The sequence below is a fragment of the Mobula hypostoma genome, chromosome 9 (genome assembly GCF_963921235.1).
Source record: "Mobula hypostoma chromosome 9, sMobHyp1.1, whole genome shotgun sequence".
In the NCBI taxonomy this organism is placed as follows: Eukaryota; Metazoa; Chordata; class Chondrichthyes; order Myliobatiformes; family Myliobatidae; genus Mobula; species Mobula hypostoma.
In genome coordinates this window covers 19,893,566-19,914,888 of record NC_086105.1, presented here as the reverse complement: position 1 = coordinate 19,914,888, position 21,323 = coordinate 19,893,566, and the positions used below count along the sequence as shown (strand labels likewise).

The 21,323-nt window shown below is 37.5% G+C and overlaps 1 protein-coding gene across 1 annotated transcript in view; it reads right to left on the bottom strand.

Annotated features, from left to right (window-relative positions):
* Positions 1–21,323, bottom strand: part of LOC134352226 (ankyrin repeat domain-containing protein 26-like) — a 99,273-nt gene that overhangs the window by 11,014 nt on the left and 66,936 nt on the right. The window contains 11 exon segments of the mRNA XM_063059520.1: positions 3,198–3,228; positions 5,854–5,916; positions 9,439–9,532; positions 10,328–10,500; positions 12,444–12,596; positions 13,428–14,372; positions 15,029–15,163; positions 16,719–16,902; positions 17,865–18,078; positions 19,715–19,853; positions 20,445–20,573. Of these exon segments, the coding sequence (XP_062915590.1) occupies positions 3,198–3,228; positions 5,854–5,916; positions 9,439–9,532; positions 10,328–10,500; positions 12,444–12,596; positions 13,428–14,372; positions 15,029–15,163; positions 16,719–16,902; positions 17,865–18,078; positions 19,715–19,853; positions 20,445–20,573 (2,260 nt within the window).

Sequence of the window (21,323 nt, the reverse complement as noted above, 5' to 3'; positions counted from 1 at the left end):
GGCCCCTCACTTTTGCCTTTGGAACAGTGTATCAGTTTCCACATGAATTCTTTTTTCCCCAGATGGCTTCCAGTACTTTGTACTAACTCACTCTGCAAACCATCTATTCTGAATCTTTGTCTAAATTATACCAGTTCAATTGCTTTACCTTTAGTATTTTCTAATGTCTTCACCAGGGATCCCTGGTTGGGGTTCAATTCTTGCTGCTGTCTCTAAGGTGTAGTTCTTCCCGTGACAGCATGGATTTCCTCCCCATTCCAAAACATTTAAGTTAAGGTCAGTAAGTTGTGGGCATGCTACGTTGGTGCTTTAAGATTCAAGATTGTTTTATATCACTTTCAGTACACAAGTGTAAAGGAGAATGAAATAATTATTACTTTGGGTCTGATGCAGCAGAAATAAAAACAGTAAGATAACGAACACAATAATAATTAAAAAACAATAAATATAAATACATAAGATAGCTTATATACATAGATTGATTGTACATCTAAAGTGGTGCTTGCTACAGGAGTGTCTGTACATAAGGTGACTACCAGAAAATGATAAAGTAGTGGGTGGTTGGGTGGTGTGGAGGTGTTGATCGGCCTTACTGCTGAGGGAAAGTAACAGTTTTTGAGTTTGCTGGTCCTGGTGTGGATGCTATGTAGCCTCTTCCCTGATGCAAGAGAGGAAAACAGTTCGTGAGTAGGCTGGGTGGGGATCTTCATGATGATACCTGCAGGCTGCCCAGCACTCCCTCAGACTGTGTTGACTGTTAATGCAAAAGGTGCATCTCACTGTATGTTTCGATATACATGACACATAAACATAGCTAGGGTGCCTAAGACTTTTGCACAAATTTGTCGAAGTGGGGCAGTGAGTGAGTTTGTAAATCTAGCGGGAGCACAGGATATGGGGAATGGCAAGGGTGGAGCATGGCCGGAAGGATGTAGGATAGGCGGCAGAGAAGGAGTGCCAGGGACTGGGGGGGATGGGGATGGGGTGGCGCGGGTGCTCACACACCCAGTCCTGAGACACCAGACAAGGTAATTTGATTCCAAAACAATTGGCTTATTGATCATTACAGAACATCCCTCTGGTGCTTCCTTCTCCCTCCACTCTACCTTCGTCTTTTCACAAACATAATTCCCCTTTTCATGACTCCTTCCCACAATAGAGACCTTTATCAGAATCAGTGGGTGGTGGAGTGGAGATACGTGTCTACTAAAGGTGCACCTTCCCTCTGCTAGTCTGCAGGTTACTCTTTTGGAAAGGTGTAGCGTCTGCTTAGCTGCATCCACCCCCACCCCTCCCCAATCAGGGTCAAGTGAAGCCATGACAGCAAGTGTGGATGGTTGTATAAGCAGCTGGTGCATATCACAAGTTCTGGTTATACGACCACTGATGCCAGCCAGACAATCTCTGAAGAGTATTGACAAAGTCTGGGGTCATCCATCTTGTAAAGACACCGCCTAGAAGAAGACAATGACAAAGTTCTTCTGTAGAAAAGTTTGGCAAGAATGATCGTGGTTATGAGACCATGTTCCTCTCTGTCACAATAACACAGCACGTAATAATGATGATGACCAGAGTCAGGATCATCATAACTCACATGTCATGAAATTTGTTTTTTTTTAAAACGGCAGTAGTACAATGCAATACATAAAATATACTGCAGTGTTGTGTTAATGTCTTAGGTATATACATGTCTAAGACTTTTGCACAGTACTGTACATGTAACAAATTAAGCCAATCTTTAACCTTTATTTTTGTAAACTGAATTACGCTGTTACCTGGATGTTATTTAGATGGTCTCCTGTGGTGTATTTAATTTCTTATTTCTTATTTCTTATATCCATGGTCAACCCGACTTGTACTTCATGAACTGGATCCTTGGAGACATAATTGATTGAAATGATTTTTGGGAAGATTCAAGTAACTGGTTCAATATCATCCACTTTGGAAATCAAGCTGAGGAACTTGAGTAGAGATACGGGAAAAAATAACCATTTCTTGAAAGCATGGGAATATATGATAGAAACCAATAATACTGGAATGCGATGTTATGTGCAAGCTTAATAGCCTAGATGAGAGATATTTAGAACAAAAGTTAATATCCTACCGGAATAATTGTTTGTCGAATTCCCGGCTTCTTTGTATTTTCAGTCTAGATTTAATTGGCTGGTTCATCATTACAAGCATCTTTTCAAGTTCAACCTTTTTGTTTAAAATAAGTATTTTTTAGACTCAAGAACTAATATAAAGATACACATGAACAGTCAATTAGACAATAAAGATATGTAAATGGTATAAACACCACAAATACACTTAGAATCTTGATTTTTTGTTTCAAACACTTGTAACGTGTATTATTGTAAAAGATTTAATTTTTTAATGACTTGATTGCAACAGTGTCTGAAGTCAAGGCAAAATTATTATGATGTTAATATTAACCTGACCATTAATGAATAGGGTTATTAACGAAGCTTAAAAACAAATAATAAAATTGATTATTCTTGTAATTATTATTGCAGGCAGGTGCAGAGGTGTGCGACTTCTGGCTCGCCACTGCCAGAGGTGCCTGCATATGATGGTTCTCGCTGTCACTCACTGTTTCCATGGGGAAGTCCCTGGGTTCGAGTGATCTTTCTCTCCCTCAATGCTGCCAGTGGATGGGGGCCGGAGCAAAGGTTTAATCGAAGCAGATTGTAGATAAGGACTCCATTCAGTTTTTATGATGTGTTACAGTTCTGATCGCTCTTTTCTGTTACAACTTTTTGGGCAATTGTGGAATCAGGTGGCCTGCAGTTAATGAACACTGATCTGAATAGTACTGAAATATGCCATTTGATCTTGTGTTTTATAATCTGCGTTTTTCACTCACTTTTTTGTTGCTGTTTGCATGAGTTTTTTGCACGCTGGGAGGAGAGTGGGGTTTGATGTTTGATGCTTTCCTTTGCATGTGTTGGTTTCATGGTTCTTTTTTGTTTAGTGACTGTTTGTAGGGAAGACGAATTTCAGGGTTGTATACTGCATACATACTTTGATAATAAATGTACTTTGAATCTTCAAAAAAAAAAATTAGGATGTATCCAAAGTAATTAAATGACACAGGCATCTACTGAAAAGTATATTGGATCATTTGTTTTACTTTTTCATTACCTGGTCTGATAGCTCTGTTTTCTCTTCTTCCAACTGAGCGCGTCAAAGGGCACGTTTAGATCGAGGTTTCAGTTCTTCCTCCAACTGTTGATGTGAATCGTTTGCACTTTCTTCCTAAACAAAAATATAAAAGTTGTTTCATAATAAATTGGTTTCTATCTACAGCTGTATCTTTGGTTTAATAAATGTAATTGATGCCACACATTGTCTGCGGTTAAATAGTTATCAAAGTGGATATTATTAAAGCAGCTGTATTCTAAAATTTAAATGCAAGTTGAAACTCTAATCCAGCACCCTGAGGACCTAATTAGTGCCAGATCATAGGAACTGCTCACGATCATACTTTTCTGAGCAGGAGAACTGTACAGAACACTCCATGCGTTATGCAAGAGTTCTGTTCTTAAGAACTGTCAGTAACCTGAAGTTTCAGTCAGCTCCAAATGCTGTTGTCCCAGATCATTTGCAGCTGTGAGTTCAAAAGTTGCACTGGTCAGTTAAATAGGGACAGATAGTACATATCTTGGTTAATTTTTAAAATCTTCAATTAAAAATTCTTAATCAAATCTTTGTTAGAATTAGTTAACAAATGGGGATTTGAATCACAGATACAAAATATATTACATTTGTCAACAAAATGCAGGACAAGAGTGCTTCAAAAAATATTTCAATGGGCACATTTCTCTTTGTAGAAATAATTTTACAGTATATTTTGGAGCATAAGAATGTAATATTTAATATTTCAACCTATTTGTCAGTTGTAGTATTATGTTATTTCAATAAAGAGAAAATAACATGCACAGCTGTTTTGGTTTTCAGAATAAAAGCATCACATGCATTCAGCTTAATTAATGAAACATCAAACCTCTTGACTGAGTTGATCTTCCAAGTTAACCCTTAACCCTTGCAAATTTGTTAATAAGTCTTCCAGACGAGCATGAACCTGTATAAGTAACATCATAATAACTATTATGATTTTCTGCATGATGATTTCAATGTGAGGAATGATATAAAAACCATCTCATGTGATAACAAGGGTCTAAATTAAGGAATGCATACTCAACATCGCCTGAGGGGCAAACTTCTGGTACTGAAAGAAAAACTGTGAAGAAAAGAAATTGTCAGGCAAGAAATAAGCAAGAAAAACTGTATGTTCAGACACATCAAATATTATGTATCTCTCAAATTGTTATTTTTGAGAAAAAGCACTTTCATGAATTTCTGGTGATAAACTTACTGGATATCAAGCTCAAGTTTAATGGTCATTCAACCATATACGAGTATAGCCAAACGAAACAGCATTCCTCCGGGGGCAAGGTGCAAACATTACCAACAGCACACATGGTCACAATTTCAGAAAACCAAGCAGTAACTGTCACAAAGAAAAAAAATATAAAGACCAAGTCCCTGAGTGGCATCACTATAGATTGTCCTAATCCAGCTTGTTCTTCCACTGAGTGAACACTGAAAAGCAGCACTGACAGGAGGGGCTATCACCCAACCCAGTTCGGATTTCGGTGCACCCAATAGAAGCCCCTGCTCTCTCCCACACAACCTCGAGTCTCTTCTCCTAGGCGGCTGTAATAGGCAACCCTGCAGCATAAGCCTAGTTCTTGTCACTACCGAGGTAAAACAGCTCCTCTGCTGTCAGCCTCTCCAGTAAACCAGAATTGCAGTATTCTTGGAGGCACCTGTTAGTCTTGCGAGACCATGGATCTGCGCCTGGAAAGCCTTCACTCTCCAGGGCGCAGGCCTGGGCAAGATTGTATGGAAGACCAGCAGTTGCCCATGCTGCAAGTCTCCCCTCTCCACGACACCAATGTTGTCCAAGGGAAGGGCATTAGGACCCATACAGCTTGGCACCAGTATCGTCGCAGAGCAATGTGTGATTAAGTGCCTTGCTCAAGGACACAACACGTTCCCTCAGCTGGAGCTCGAACTCACAACCTTCAGGTAGCTAGTCCAATGCCTTAACCACTTGGCCACGTGCCACCTAAGACAATCATTCAGTCCGTTTTTTTGGATCACACCATCTCAGCACAACGATATGCAACAAGTCCAGGCGACAACTCAACAACAGTACGTAGTAGGTCTGGCTGAATATCTGATGTTGACAGGAAGGCATACAGGAGCAAGACAGATCAGCTGGTTAAGTGCTGTTTCAGCAACAGCCTTGCACTTAATGTCATTAAGACCAAAGAACTAATTGTGGACTTAAAGGATAAGATGAAGGGACATACACTAGTCCACATCGAGGGATCAGAAGTGGAAAGGGTAAGCAATTTCAAATTCCTGGGTGTTGATATCTTTTATTTATTTATTGATTTGTTGGTTTATGTATCGATTGAGATACAGTGTGGAATAAGCCCTTCGGGTCCTTCAAACCACACCCAGCAATCCCCCAATTTAATTGCTAATCATAGGACAATTTGCAATGACCAATTAACATACCAGCAGAACAGATAATTGTTTGGATGGTGAGCAGGACCCGGTGCATCTGGAGAAAAGCCACACAGTCACGAGAAGAATGTACAAATTCCTTACAGGCAATGGCAGGAATTGTATCAGGGTTGCTTGTACTGTAAAACGTTGTGCTAACCACTACGTTATTGAGCTGCCCCTGAGGACCTATCCTAGGTCGAACATATTGATGCAGTTACAAAGAAGGCACAGCAGCGGCTGTATTTCATTTGGAGTTTGAGGGCATTTGACATGACAACAAAGATGCTGACGAATTTCTACAGATGTACCTTTTCTACTTTTTCTCTTTGTGCACTACTTATTTTAAACTATATATATTCTTATTGTAATTCAGTTTTTATTATTATGTATTGCAATGTACTGCTGCCACAAAATAACAAATTTCAGGACATATGGCAGTAATACTAAACTGATTCTGATTTGTGCACTGTCTTGGCAAAATGATGAGCAACAAATTCAGGTGACAACTCAAAAACAGTTTGCATTAATCCGGCTCAATCGCTATTGAGCAACTTGCTGACGGGATAGGCCTCTGCTGTACTTAATGTTTTTAGTATCCGGTAGTGATTGCAATTATAAGAAAGATGTAGAAAATGAACAAATGCACCTCTGATTGGACCCAGAGTGGCTATTGTGTCCCAGTGCCCCACTATTTTACAGGAAGGATATTTCATGTGTTTATCAAGGTGTTGTTACTTTTTTATATTTCTGTATCATTATATATTGTCAACAATCAAGCAATTATGATGGTCAGGCTCAGAAAGAGTGACTAGACTGGTTTCCGACACCGTGTCCATTCCACAAAATCTTCCTTTATAATATTATCTACCCTTACTTGAAGACCCTTCCCCTCCTCCCAAAAAAAACTGTTTATGACTTCCAGTAGAATGTTTATATTCTTATACAAGCTCCACAAAAAAGAATTAAAATAGAGACCTGATTTAGTTCTGAAAGGCTGAAAAATGAAATTGATTTTCAACCCTATGAGAACACATGCATTAGATAACCAAGTACAGCCTTAAATATTTCTCCAAAAATTGAAGTCCAAATTCTAAATTCTAAATTCTGTGTTAATCATAATAGTTAATTTGATCCCAATAGGTCTACAAACAATGCCATACAACATGCATAACCTGCTTTAGAATCAACTATTTTCAGAATTTATTATCGGAAAAATGTCACTGGTAAAAGGTTTCCAGCATTCAGATGAGATAAAAATATACAATTAATGGATAAAAAAAATGATAAAGCATTCTACATTTGAAATTCTATATTTGGCAATGTAGGTGGGCTTTCAGCTCTTCTCTGCTGCCCAGTCAAATCGAGAGAGGAGGCTACACACAGGCCAGGGTGAAAGATTTAAATAGTATCATTCACAGCCTTTCAGCTTTTCCTGGCGGTCCAATCAAATCTGATAGTGGGGGAGTCTAGGACCAGAGGTCACAGCTTCAGAATAGAGATACGTCCATTTAGAATGGAAATGAGGAGGAATTCCTTTAGCCAGAGGCTGATGAATATATGGAATTTGTTGCCACAGGTGGCTGTGGAGGCCAAGTCACTGGGTATATTTAAGGTGGAGGTTGACAGGTTCTTGATTTGTCAGGGCATGGAAGTTTATGGGCGAAGGCAGGAGAATGAAATTGAGAGTGAAAATGGATCAGTTAGGGTGAAATGGTGGAGCAGACTTGATGGGCCGAATGACCTACTTCTGCTCCAATCTCTTATAGTCTTAAGTATACTATAATCAATTGCTTTGCTTCTAGAAACGTGTGTGAAGACCTTTGAAATCGTGACTAAGATGGCTTCACCTACTTAGTATTCTCGGTATTGAATTTTAATCAAGATTTAAATTTTACTAATGTATCTTCTCAACAGTGTACATTTTCTCATCTGCAACACTGCTATAACAGCTTAGATGTGTCACTGTAGCCATCTGTCCAACAGCCTTCCACAATCAATTCTCTATAACAATATTCTACAACAATAACCCATATATTAGCTATCAGGAAACATGCTTAATGTTGACTTGATAAAGCAATTTCCCAGATTATAGTTTAAACTTATGCATTCTAATTTACATGAGTTTTAGCAGGGCTAACCAAGTACATTTCTGGAATGGACTACCTTGCATCTCCTTTTCTCAAAAATACTTAGCCTTCCAAAGGTGAGCAGATTCAATATCATAGATCATTATAAGCAGTTAACATTAAATGGGATGAAATAGTACTGCAAGAATGGGAAATTCCACGACGAGGCTCAAAGAGAGTCGTAATTTAAATTTAACAAGGTGTTTGAGTTGTATGGGGTTGGCATTTTACAGAATTGACTGGCATTTTATTTTGACTGGCACCATTTCAATGGATAGTAGATGGCATTACAAGCTGTGGCTCTAAGAGGCAAACTGAGTCTTGCCTAAGTGAAGCTGATATTATGAGATCATAAACTTAAAATGAATACGGTATCTTAGAAGGAAATGCTGGTTTTCTTAATCTGAATACTAACAGAATGGAACTACACATTCATAACCTGCAACTCCTTAGAATTCAGGAATCCTAAAACTGAAAATCTATCTCATTGAGTAAACAGTCATTTGCGTGACATTTCCAGAGGCAACTCAATAACATTATGGAAAAGAAGTTCATTTTTAAGAATGAGTAGTTTGGAAAATCTGCAGTTTTCAGGAGTAGTAGAAAGTATGAGCTGGGATACTTAATAGATGATTGCGCTTTTCTTGCATCCCAATACTGTAAATTTAGAAAGAAAAACTGATAGAAACTTAAATAGGAAATAATAGTTCTATGTTGAGGAAATGTACACTTTTGGATAATAACTTACTGTGATTTTGGAAATTTGCAAGAACCAAAAAGCATTAAAAAGTTGAACATAAAACAAGGAATATACCCTCCTATTTCTGAATTATACAGTACGTCCTTTGGGGAAGTCTTCATTGTGTTAGATCTGTGGGATGATGACACACAGTGCCCACTTTACTAAGTACACCCATTTGTAAATGCAAATATCTGATCAATCATATGGCAGCAACTCAATGCATAAAAACATGCATTGGTCAAGAGGTTCGGTTGTTGCTTAGACCAACTGTGGGTGAAAACTCCTTGCTAATGAGAGAGGTCAAAGGAAAATGGCGAGACTGGATCTAGTTGAGGAATGACCATGTATTGTAACAGCGGTGTGCAGAACAGCATCTCTGAATGCACAACATGTCAGACCTTGAAGTGATTGCCTGCAGCAGCAGAAGACCACCAACATACACTCAGTGGTATGAGCTACTGTGGTACAGATGGTACCTAATAAAGTGGCCACTGAGTTTAAGAGAATGTTCAATCAGTTGGTTTCCTCTCAGACCTGCCTGAGGATTAGTCTCAAAACACAAAATTCTTTAGCCCTCACTAATTTCTCAATGCTTTCATTATGGTTTCCAATTTTATAGAACCTTCACTTAGGAAGGCCAATACTATAGATAAAATACTTTTATAATGGATATCAGAGAATGCTCATGACACATGCACTCAAAGGATAACGGAGGATGCAGAAAGGAAATACAAGTACAGCCAAGGTCCATTTCACTGCATGTTGCATGTACAATAGCCAACAAAACTCGGATGATGTGCAACCTGCGCTTTTCAGAAACAGACTGAAATTATAGTGTAACAAAGCTTAGATGTTTTCCATACCCAATAGCTGTATCTAAATACTTCCACTGTGACATCAATACAACAAAACATTACATAGTTGCAAAAGACTATTCTTGAAAAATGCATTCAAAATAAACTGAAATGGTATTGAGTTTACACTTACTGACTGGGACTCTTTAATTTCCATCTCCAATAACTCAGATGTATTTGTTTGCTCTTTTGCAGCAGCTTTTAATTGTGCATTCTCTATCTTTAACCTGGAACAATAATAGGGCATGATAGAAGCTCACAGAAATTAAGTTAATGATAATAAATTGATATATTCACCAAGTTTAAAGAAGCATAAATGTGGGTAAATTCAAGGTTCAAGAGTATTACACCCTTATTTTTCATTTAGCATGATTCACCCACATCCAGTCTAAATTATCAAAAGGCCAAGTAATTTTAATTCAAATTATATTCACCACAAACCATTTTCTTCATTTTTAGGGCTAATTTTAAAACTTCTGCACTATAAGCTGGCCCAAACAATAAATGATAACAATCCACATTAAATAAATGAAAATTTCTGCAACTAGTTCTCATGTACAAAGTGTCAAAGAGTTACTTTCAGAATGGCACTTGAAAGGCACATTTTAAAGCTTTACGTTTACTAAGAAATTAGTTAAAAGTATTCCTTGCTTTAAAGGAAAATTGTACAGTTACTTAATGTCAATCTACTAGAGTTTGCATAAAACAGATTAAAATGATTCCTTTTTTATGATATGAAACACTTTCAGGAGGCTATTAATAAATATTCATGGATTAATGCTGCATGATACATCTTTTCAAACTGTGCTCTAAAACACTACCTTGACAGGTGAGTTCATGACAGATTTTACAACCGCTAGCACTCTGAAATTTAACGCACATTTGCAACAGATTACCTACTATACTCAAAGTGGAAACACTTGACGAAGCCATTTATCAGATTGTAACAGTGCAATGACAAGCAGAACCTGTCATTAATCTTTGCTGATGTTAATTACAATGTTCTAAGTATTATTACCTACCTCTGAATCTGATCTTTGAGATGCTTTTTGGGCTCATCTCTTTGTGAGGAGGTTGAAAGGGCTTCTCCCATTCTAAGGTAAGCTATAATCTCATATTCTTTGTCTTTCAAAGCATTCTGCAATTGCTGAATTTCCCTTTCTGATTGCAGGTTTTTCTCTCTGTTCACCTCTAACTATAAGGAAAATACATTCTATTTAATGCTCATAATCTAAATAATATTTTCTTAAACAGGAAAAATACTATTTAAAAACTATATTTATATAAAAGCCATCCCATTACTCGGCATGCTTGGAGAAGCCCTGAGGTATTTCACTTAGAAAATGCTGCAACCAAGTTTTGTCTCAATTGTTATCCTAATGATAATTCAGAATTTACAAGTGGCAGTATTAGGCAAATTATTATTTTGGTGCTAAATTCAATCTTTTTTTTTGGAAGAAATTATTCTTTACACTTTGTGCTGTTAACTCATCAGGAATTCAGCTGTTTGCGATATACAGAAATGACCTGGTTGAAAACTGGAGAATGGTCAAATAATAATGAATTAATTATTACAATCTTGTAGTTTTAATCAGGGAATGTATCCAGCGGGAGTAACATTGAAGATGAGAAAATTCAAGATTCACAATTATTTAATTTCATTCCCAGTACACAAATGTAAAGAAGAATGAAATAATTATTACTTGGTTCAGATGCAGCATAAATAGAAAACAAACACAATAATAATAATAATAATAAAAACACAATCAATATAAATAGATAAGGTAGCTGATATACATAGATTGGCTACAAAGTGATGCTAGGCACAATTTTTCTGTCTGTACACAAGGTGACTGACAGAAAATTATAAAGTACTAGAGGTGGGGGAGGGTTAGTGTGTGAAGGGGAGGGTTAGTGGGTGAAGGTGTTGATCAGCTTAACTAACAGCTAAGAAAAGTCACTGTTTTTGAGTCTAGTGGTCCTGGTCCCCAAATATTACAATTGAAATAAGATGATAACACCTGTCAGAGACTGAACATTTCCAACTGCCAATGGACATTTGAGCTTAAGAATGAAACAAAAAAAAAATCAAGCCCCTACTTAAAAAAAATACACCTGGAAATCAAAAACATTGATTAGTCAATCTTAGGTTTTAAAAAGAGAAGTGCTGGTTGAAATAACAGCAATCCATATGAGTTAAAGTGTCAAAGGATCTGGATTACTAAACACTTCTGATAAAATACTTTTTATCATAAAGGGACTTTATAATAAAGTAAAGAAAGGCAGAAGATGCAGAATCAGGAGAGCATCAGAGATAGATTGTGTGTATCATTAACACAGTCACTGCAGAGACACTGAAGCTGCTGGATGTAGAAGTGTCTCACTCAACAAAAACAAGCAACAGGCATCATCTTTGAGAATCTCTAGAGGAAGAGGCCTCCTGGCCCAATTATACAACATTTTTATATGCCAAAGACAAAGGTAACAGCAGACAATTCTATAGTTACAATCTATCCACAATGCTTCTTTTATAGTTTTCACACCTTCCAGACACACAAAATGAATGTTAATCAGCATTGTCTGATTTGCAATCGGCCCCAGTCTACAGCTCCAGGAAAACTATTGTTCAGGACTGCATTTTAAATTCAATCTACAATCCATATTCATATCTAAAGATTGGTTGCTGGTGAAGTTGTTATTTACTATATATCCTGACTCCAGAATACACCCTAACAGATTGCCAGTTACACGTATTAGGAAAAGATGAACAATATGCTGCTGGATCTCACTTCTTGAGGCTTCTAAGCAATAAAATCAATTAGGTAATTTAAAAAAACTTATTTATTCAGATAGAGATGAGAACATGCATCTCAAACTAACTAAGGCAAATACAAGAATGCAGAGACAGACAAGGATAGAATAGGAGGATAGGAGTGAATTTGTGCTATGCAAAAGCAGCACTTGTTTCTACACTGTACAGTGTTAAGTATAATAATAATTAGTTACAAATGATTTTTCTTTGCTATGTTGGGCATTTTTATATATTTGCTGTTCTTAAGAGCAAATCAATCCCTCTATTACAGAAATAATATTTTAATATTTAATTTTATATCACCCCTTCACAGAGTTCATACTCACCTTAATTTTCAATCCATGCAATTTGTTCTGTAAATGATCATTCTCACCCTCTAATTCATCGCGAGAACGTGTGACCACTTCCAAAGAGGCCTCTGACATAGCAAGTTTTTTCAGCGAATCAGCGAGATCCTGTTGAAGCTGTCTGAACGAAGCCTAAAAGAGAATATCCCAATATTATAATGCACTCATGTTTTACCTTTAATATTAAAAACCATTTCAACAATGCATCACAGAGATTTCATCAGATAAAATTGAATACTGAAATAATATTGTCCAAATGTTCAGGTAAAATCTGAGTTATGAAGAGCTTTAAAGGAAAGGAAGAGGAGAAAGTTAGAGATGATGGAAGAAAATGTAAGAAGTAAATGGTAGTACTCTCACTGCTGAGTCATAAAAGCTCATGCTCAGGTTTGGTATTAACACAAACGACCAGTGCCACCTGCATCCCAAGATGGTGATTCTGGCCGGTGAACTGGATCACATGGCACCATTTGAAAAACAGCAATAATCATCTCCATGGTCTAAAAATATAAAAAATCATTAAATGTCAATTGTATAGTTTATTAGCTGCTGTTTTTATAAAAAAAATATGTGAAAACTGGCCCTTGCTTGCATATGACAATTATTTGCTGCACAGTCCTTCCTTAGCACCCTTAGCTATTAAATGTTTTGGGACATGAAGGTAGTCCTAAATCATTTTTACTTTACATTTTTAGTTTCAGTTACTCAAACCGTTACGGAACAAAGGTTCCATATTGTGAGAGAAAATCATTTTGCCAATCTTTTTTCTTCCATCACTTAATGAACATGACAGCATAGTAATCCATCAAAAGACAAAACACTTTCAAAAGTAGATTGATGACTATTCTATCTAAAGTTTACTGTAGAAAGCTTTTAGTTCCAATCTAATCAAACAGGAAAGCAGAAAGGAAAGCTGAATTACAGAAATAAAGATTTAATTACCTCTTGAAATATTAACATTACCTCTTTTACACCTATTTCATTTTCATATTTGCTTTGTTCCATGTTCTTGTTCAACAACTCCTCATTTCTTTTCTCCAACAAACTGATCCTCTGCTCACTATCTTTTTGCAGTTTAGCAAGTGTATTATTGAATTTGTCCTGAACATCAGTAACCACCTTTTCCTTCATTATAACTTTGTTTTGTGCATCTTCGAGCTGTTGACGTAACAGTGTAATTTCACTATGAGCTTGGGCTAGTCTCTCTTGTAAAGATACCAGAGAAACTTCATGTTTGCTTAACTGTCCTTTTTCCACTTTATTTGTTTGTTCTGGATCAGTTACATGCTCCTGAAACTGCTTCAGCTCTTTCTGAACACTTTCAAGCATACTGTTTTTCTCAGCAAGAGAAAGTTTAGCATGATGAAGTTTCTTGTCTAAATCATTGGCTTTTCTTTCCTCTTTAGTTAATTTATGTGACATTTCCTTACTGATTGCACAAAGATTAGATATTTCATTATTTCTTTTTTCATCTAAATGAACCCATTCATCACATTCCCTTTGAAGAATTTGTCTAAATTCACAGTTGGCCTTCTGACTACGTTCCAATTCTTGAATTGTTGCATTCAAACGTGAAAGAATAGATTCCTTCTCATTCTGTTGATCTGTTCTTTGTGTCTCAAGTTTGGAAGTCAGCAATAAAACTTCACTTTTCATGGCATTCAGCTGACTATTATCCTGTAAGTTTGTTTGAGTTAGGTTATTTTGACTACTTCTTAAACCCTTCTTTGTATCTTCAAGCTCTACTTTTAAAGTCTCAATCTGTTCCATATACTTTTCCCGTTCCTCTTGATGGTGTTCACACAAATATTTCAATTCACGCTTGAGCACAGTAACTTCCTGCTGTAGTGTACAATTGTGTTCCATCAGTGCTTCTTCATTGTGGTGATTGTCGCATTGAGCAAGAGGCTTCAAAACAAAAATTTGTTCAATGAGAAAAATAAACAATAAACCAAGAGATAATACCTATTACACATAGAAATAAGCACATTTTTATTACTAAGCATCAAAGAATCATGGACCAATTTAGTCCATCCACAGATCTGCTCTATGATCTCAATTAGTATTCTTTTGCAAATGACCTCTAAAATGGTCTAACAATTAAAAGTGCATACCACTCACTTATACAGGGGGCAATTTATAGTGAATGCTTAACCTTCTCCTCCAAAAGGGTTGGGTTTGGAGGCTTGCGTGCCTCAATGACTCAGAAATCTATGTTGGTTGGAGTCAGGGTTTTATACTTTGACTCTTGGGAGGGTCACCCATGCCAAACAGGTCAAAGGGTCCACTGGTTCTCCTGGTTCGGGGGTATAGCCTAGGGCTAAGAACTCTGACTGGTAAAGCAAAATTGTTACGGAACAGCAATCAAGAATCCTTCTACATCTGTATGCAATGGTATTCCTGAGCCTCTACCTGGAACTTCAGTAGTGAAAACCAAAAGGAAGCTACTGAAGAATGCCCTGGGTTCTCTCTCAGATGCAGATTCATGTTCATAAAAGTACATTACACAATGTTCAGCAAAATATGTTACCTATTCTCAAGTTTTCTGCTCGCTGTTTACATACCTCTATTTCCAGTACAGTCGTATTATTTTCTTCAGCAATCTTTTGCTGATTGTGCAGATGCCTGTTCAGAATCTCTTCACATTTTGCTTTCTCCTGGTTTAATTGGATTTGCAACTCTTTGTTTTCTTCACTCAGCTAAAGATATTTAAGAGTAACATTTTATTTTTAAAAATCTAGATTAACTTCACACTTACAAATAAGTACAAGATCTACTCATTCATTTTATTAACAGTCTTAGAACAGACCTTCACACCTTGATAACTCCGCAATTATGGATAAACACATGGCTCAAGGTTGTCTTCTATCTGTAATGTCCAAATGAGTACTTTCAACTCACCAAAGTAAGTATAAGAAGCACTGATGGGCCATGGGTATTCTTGCCAACTTATTCCTCATAGAAGTCCATTCATGGCAGTGATTAGGTACAGGGAAATAAGAATAACTTCATCATCCAAACTGGAGTGCTTTCTCTTGTTTTATTTTAAAACAAGAAAAGTGGGGTGATGCTAGCTCACAAGGGGCTCGACTTGTAGATTTTGGGACACATAATTAACTGGGAGGGTGTAACTTAGCTGATGCTCCTGACTTTTTAAACAAAGTTCTTTCATGTGAATTAAATTACCCTGGTGAGGTCCAGACTTATTCCACTTTTTTAAATGCAATTGAGAAACTAGAGCTGAGTTGCCTCCATGAATGATGAATACTGTTTAAAGTACTCCCATTATGCTGGCAGTCATGCACTTCCAGAGTTTTGAGCCAGCAGTGGTGCGTGTTGGATGGCATATTTCCAAATCAGCATAATTAGAAGGGAAACTTCAAGTTGGCCACATTTCCTATGTTCCTGCTGAAATGTCAACAGGTGGTTGAAATGCTGAGGCATTGTCAAAAAGATTGTATAGGCTACAATCAGTCTGTCTGTGGAGAGAAAGGTTTAAATTGGTGGATAGAATTCTTCTGTTTTGGATGGGATCAAGTTTCACCTGTTGTTGGCATTTCAAACATTTATATTAGAGATGCTGGAAAATAAATACATCAGATGCTGAATATTCTCAGCCAAAGCTGTGCATCTCAATTTCCTATTTCTATTTTGCACTTGTGGCTTGTAAATAACGGAAAGCCTCCTGGTATCCAAAGATGTTTCATACTCTTGAATACCCAGCCTTTTGTATCTGTAATTATCATGGACATTGTGAGCACGTGGCCAAGTGGTTAAGGCATTGGACTAGCTACCTGAAGGTCGTGAGTTCGAGCCCCAGCCGAGGGAACGTGTTGTGTCCTTGAGCAAGGCACTTAATCACAAATTGCTCTGCGACGACACTGGTGCCAAGCTGTATGGGTCCCTTGGACAACATTGGTGTCGTGGAGAGGGGAGACTTGCAGCATGGGCAACTGCTGGTCTTCCATACAACCTTGCCCAGGCCTGCGCCCTGGAGAGTGAAGACTTTCCAGGCACAGATCCATGGTTTCGCAAGACTAACCGAAGCCTTTATCTATCTATCTATCTATCATGGACAACAAAGATTTTGCTTTCTGAATACTTTTGGGAGTTCTTATGAAATAGTACCAGTGAGAAGATAATATAGGCATTATTGTTTCTTTTTTAAACACTCTCTTGCACCCTTCTATATTTAAATTGACTTAATATACTTGACAATTATTAAAATAGATAGTGATTATTAATTGTGTCAACCTTTTTCAGATTGATCATCACTGTGTCCCTTTCTATCTCCAGGTTTCTTAACATTTGTTCAGACTTATGTTTTGCTTGGATTTCTTCACAATACTGGGATTCCTTTCTCTGAAGATGTTCACAGCTCTTTTCTAACAACATTTCTGCAGTTATCCGTTTCTCCTTCTCTTGTTTCATCCTGAAACTTCATTTTGAACAAAAAAACATCTGATAAGGTATTTTTCATGCTGTGATGTAGAATATTTACATGCATTGTAACTCCTGCATATACCATCACAAATTTTGTGCTCATCTTTAATATGAGTATCAGCAGATACATTTCAAATGTAAGCATAGACGTACAAATGTCAAAACTGAAAAACTGCAAAAATCAAGATGCAGAGCTGATAGCTTTAGAGGCATGAGCATGTTATGAAATTTGAAAGTAAGGAAGAGATCTTTATCATCAGGCCTGGAGCTACAGAATTCAGTGGGCATTCTTGTTGGAGAGAAGTGAACTGAGGTACAGGAGACTACAAATAAACAAAAACTGCAAAAGGAATTTAACAGATCAAACAGCATCTGTGGAAGTAGGTGTCAATGTTTTAGATTGAAACCCTGCAAGAGGACAGAGTGAGGAGGGGAAATAGCCAGTATAAAGACGAGCGGGGAGAGAGGGGTAATAGAACCGATTCAAGTTACGATACATAAAAGCTTTAGGTAAAGACATGCTGTGCAGGTAGAACAGAGAAGCATTGTAATAGCATGTACTGAGGGTAACTAATGAATGAGGGCTTCAGTCAAAGATGAAAGGAGACACAAAATCTTACAATTGATGTAAACAGGTAGTATGATCTTGTAGAATATCGCAATTCTGAAACATAAATTTAAGGTATCAAACAATCTTGCTTGGTTTCAAGAGGATAACAAAGAATGACAAGTAATATTTAGTCAAAGAATGGAGTTTATAGTGGGGACCAAAATCAATGTCAGACTTGCATACTGATTATTTTCATGCATAATACCAACCCACCTATTTCGAGTACTGATGTATCTACATGATATACTTATTGTATTGATGAATACTTTTGAAAAATAATTTCACATTTAATACAGATGCATCAAAAACACAAGATTATACTTAAAATTGAGTAAGCAAGCACTTACTTGTAGTATTTAACTTCAAGATCCTTCTCCATTATTTTATACTCCAGTATTAATTTCTTATCTCCAGCTTCCATCAATATTTGACCGAGTTCTTTACGCTCATTCGCTAGATATTTCACTTCCTTTGCGAGAAAGGCATTATCTTTCCTTTCTCGTTCCAATTCTCTTTCATATTCCTGAACCATATTTTGGATTTTCAGTAAACTTACTGAGTCTGTTATGGGACAAACTCTATTAGAAAACTGAATCAATTTTGCTTATTAAAATCTATCATTAAAATTTAGCAATATATTGCACACTGGTTTGGATAGTTTACTGAATTAAAATGTGATTTAGTTTCATTACATGAACAACATTTATGATTCAATATTTTTCTGCAGTCTTCCTTTTCCATACAATATTACTGAAATTATAATATTACTTAAAAATTTAATTTAAAAGATATTTTCATTCAGGCTTCTTGTAAAGCCCTTATGAATAGAGAAAAGAAAAATAAAGCAGAACTAACATCTAAAACAAGAGGAATTCTGCAGAAGCTGGAAATTCAAGCAACACACATCAAAGTTGCTGGTGAACGCAGCAGGCCAGGCAGCATCTCTAGGAAGAGGTACAGTCGACGTTTCGGACCGAGACCCTTCGTCAGGACTAACTGAAGGAAGAGTTAGTAAGAGATTTGAAAGTGGGAGGGGGAGGGGGAGATCCAAAATGATAGGAGAAGACAGGAGGGGGAGGGATGGAGCCAAGAGCTGGACAGGTGATTGGCAAAGGGGATATGAGAGGATCGTGGGAGAGGAGGCTCAGGGAGAAGGCAAAAGGTGGGGGCGGGGGGGGAACCCAGAGGATGGGCAAGGGGTATAGTGAGAGGGACAGATGGAGAAAAAGGAGAGTGAGAGAAAGAATGTGTGTCTAAAAATAAACAACGGATGGGGTACGAGGGGGAGGTGGGGCATTAGCAGAAGTTTTAGAGAAGTCAATGTTCATGCCATCAGGTTGGAGGCTACCCAGATGGAATATAAGGTGTTGTTCCTCCATCCTGAATGTGGCTTCATCTTTACAGTAGAGGAGGCCGTGGATAGACATATCAGAATGGGAATGGGATGTGGAATTAAAATGTGTGCCCACTGGGAGATCCTGCTTTCTCTGGCTGTCAGAGCGTAGGTGTTCAGCAAAACAGTCTCCCAGTCTGCGTCGGGTCTCACCAATATATAGAAGGCCACATCGGGAGCACTGGACGCAGTATATCACCCCAGCTGACTCACAGTTGAAGTGTCGCCTCACCTGGAAGGACTGTCTGGGGCCCTGAATGGTGGTAAGGGAGGAAGTGTAAGGGCATGTGTAGCACTTGCTCTGCTTACAAGGATAAATGCCAGGAGGGAGATCAGTGGGGAGGGATGGGGGGGATGAAAGGACAAGGGAGTCGCATATGGAGCGATCCCTGCGGGAAGCGGGGGATGGGGGGAGAGAAAGATGTGTTTAGTGGTGGGAACCCGTTGGGAGGTGGCAGAAGTTACAGAGAATTATATGTTGGACCCGGAGGTTGGTGGGGTGGTAGGTGAGGACCAGGGGAACCCTATTCCTAGTGGGGTGGCGGGAGGATGGAGTGAGAGCAGATGTGCGTAAAATGGGAGAGATGCGTTTGAGAGCAGAGTTAATGGTGGAGGAAGGGATGTCTCTTTCTCTAAAAAAGGAGGACATTTCCCTCGTCCTGGAATGAAAAGCCTCATCCTGACAGCAGATGCGGCTAACATCCACTAACTTTACATACAATGGTAAAACAAACACTACATATTGCCACTTGAAAGCAAGACAGAAAATAGAAGACACACACCATTCTGATTTACTATCCTTACCTATCGTCTCCACATCAATTTGGAATAATTGCGCCTTAATTGTGTGCATGAGATCAGAAGATTCTGAGTCGCTTTCACTACTATCAAACAACTGTGTGAGATTACTCAGGTCATCAGAAATATTCATTGCTTTCCCGTTCTACAAACAGGAAAATCAAAATTAATTAAATCACTAACCTAACAATAAAATTCCTGAACAAATATGATAAAAGCATGAAAGATTTAAAACACCTCTGAAAAGAGAAACTGACTAAAACATTACATGTTCATAATCTTTCTGACTGGAAGATATTAGAGATGCGAGCAAAGGAGGTACAGTAAAAGAAAAGTTGAATAACATTTATTTGTGTGGTATCTGAAAAGCAATGGACAATACATTATAACTTGAATCAATCCATTCAATGACATGGGAAATGACTTTCATAAGCTTTAGGTACCTCCTGATTTACAAGCATAGTTTGATAATTCATCCACTAGGTGATTAAATGCTAAAGAGATTATGCTAATGCAAGCCTAAATAAATGGATGATGGGACAAATAAAGCAACTATTATTTCTAACATTGTCATATTAATACCTCAATCTACCTGTAGATTGTTTACATCTAAAATTAGTTCTGATGAAAAATATCACTTCAAGTTCACTCTTAAGACCAAAGCTCATTAATCAAGAAATGGAAAAACTTAATGGAGGAATTAATATTTTAACAAGGTCTTATTAATTACTATTACCCAATACAAGTTGTTAAACATGACAGCGTGGTTTTGGACATCACAGCCAATTGGGTAATTGTTTATGATACACCCAAGTTCTTGTGCACTCATGTCAGTGAACATTTTAGTATCGAACAATGGTGCCATCTATCACACAAGAACGTAAACCAAGACCTCAAATAATAGTTCAGATGGACATAAAATATCCTAGGGCAATATTCACAGAGAGGTATTCTGGCCCAAAGAAGTCTTGCACTCAAGAAATATGAACTCATGACTCTGATGTGGCCACCGTGGAGGGACTTGTGTCTTGAGAGTAGCAAGAGAAATGTAGAATACAAATGAACACCAACTCATACACATTGTTGAATTATTATTCCGTGGCACATTTATTATTCCATGTGTGTCTCAACCAACTAAGTTCATCTGTACAGTTATACATAATTAGTGTATTTAGAATTGTTAAATATGCAAATCTACTCATTCAAAAACAGCTTCCAAGGATTTACCTGATCCTATCTCTGGGCCCTTTCCAATGTATAAGTCTCCAAGAATTCTATTTACTTCAGTGATCTCTTGTGCTCACCCTCATTTCCATTGCCCTACCATTGGCAGTACTGCAGACCTATTTAACTTGAAGTCTTAAGATGACACTATAATTTAAAAAGATGCTGCAGCTCCAAGAATTGTTAACTACTAAGATGACTTACATCAGCGAACAATTTAAAGAGGTCTTTAGTAGATAGCAGTCCAGCTCCAAGCTTTCCATATAGCAGCAACCTCGGCATACAGCAGATGAGATTGGTCCAAGGGCCTGTTTAATTTCTGCATTACTTTATGACTAAGGTCAAATGGGATTTTCAGTTTCTTTTAATTTCCACTGCTGAGGACCAATTT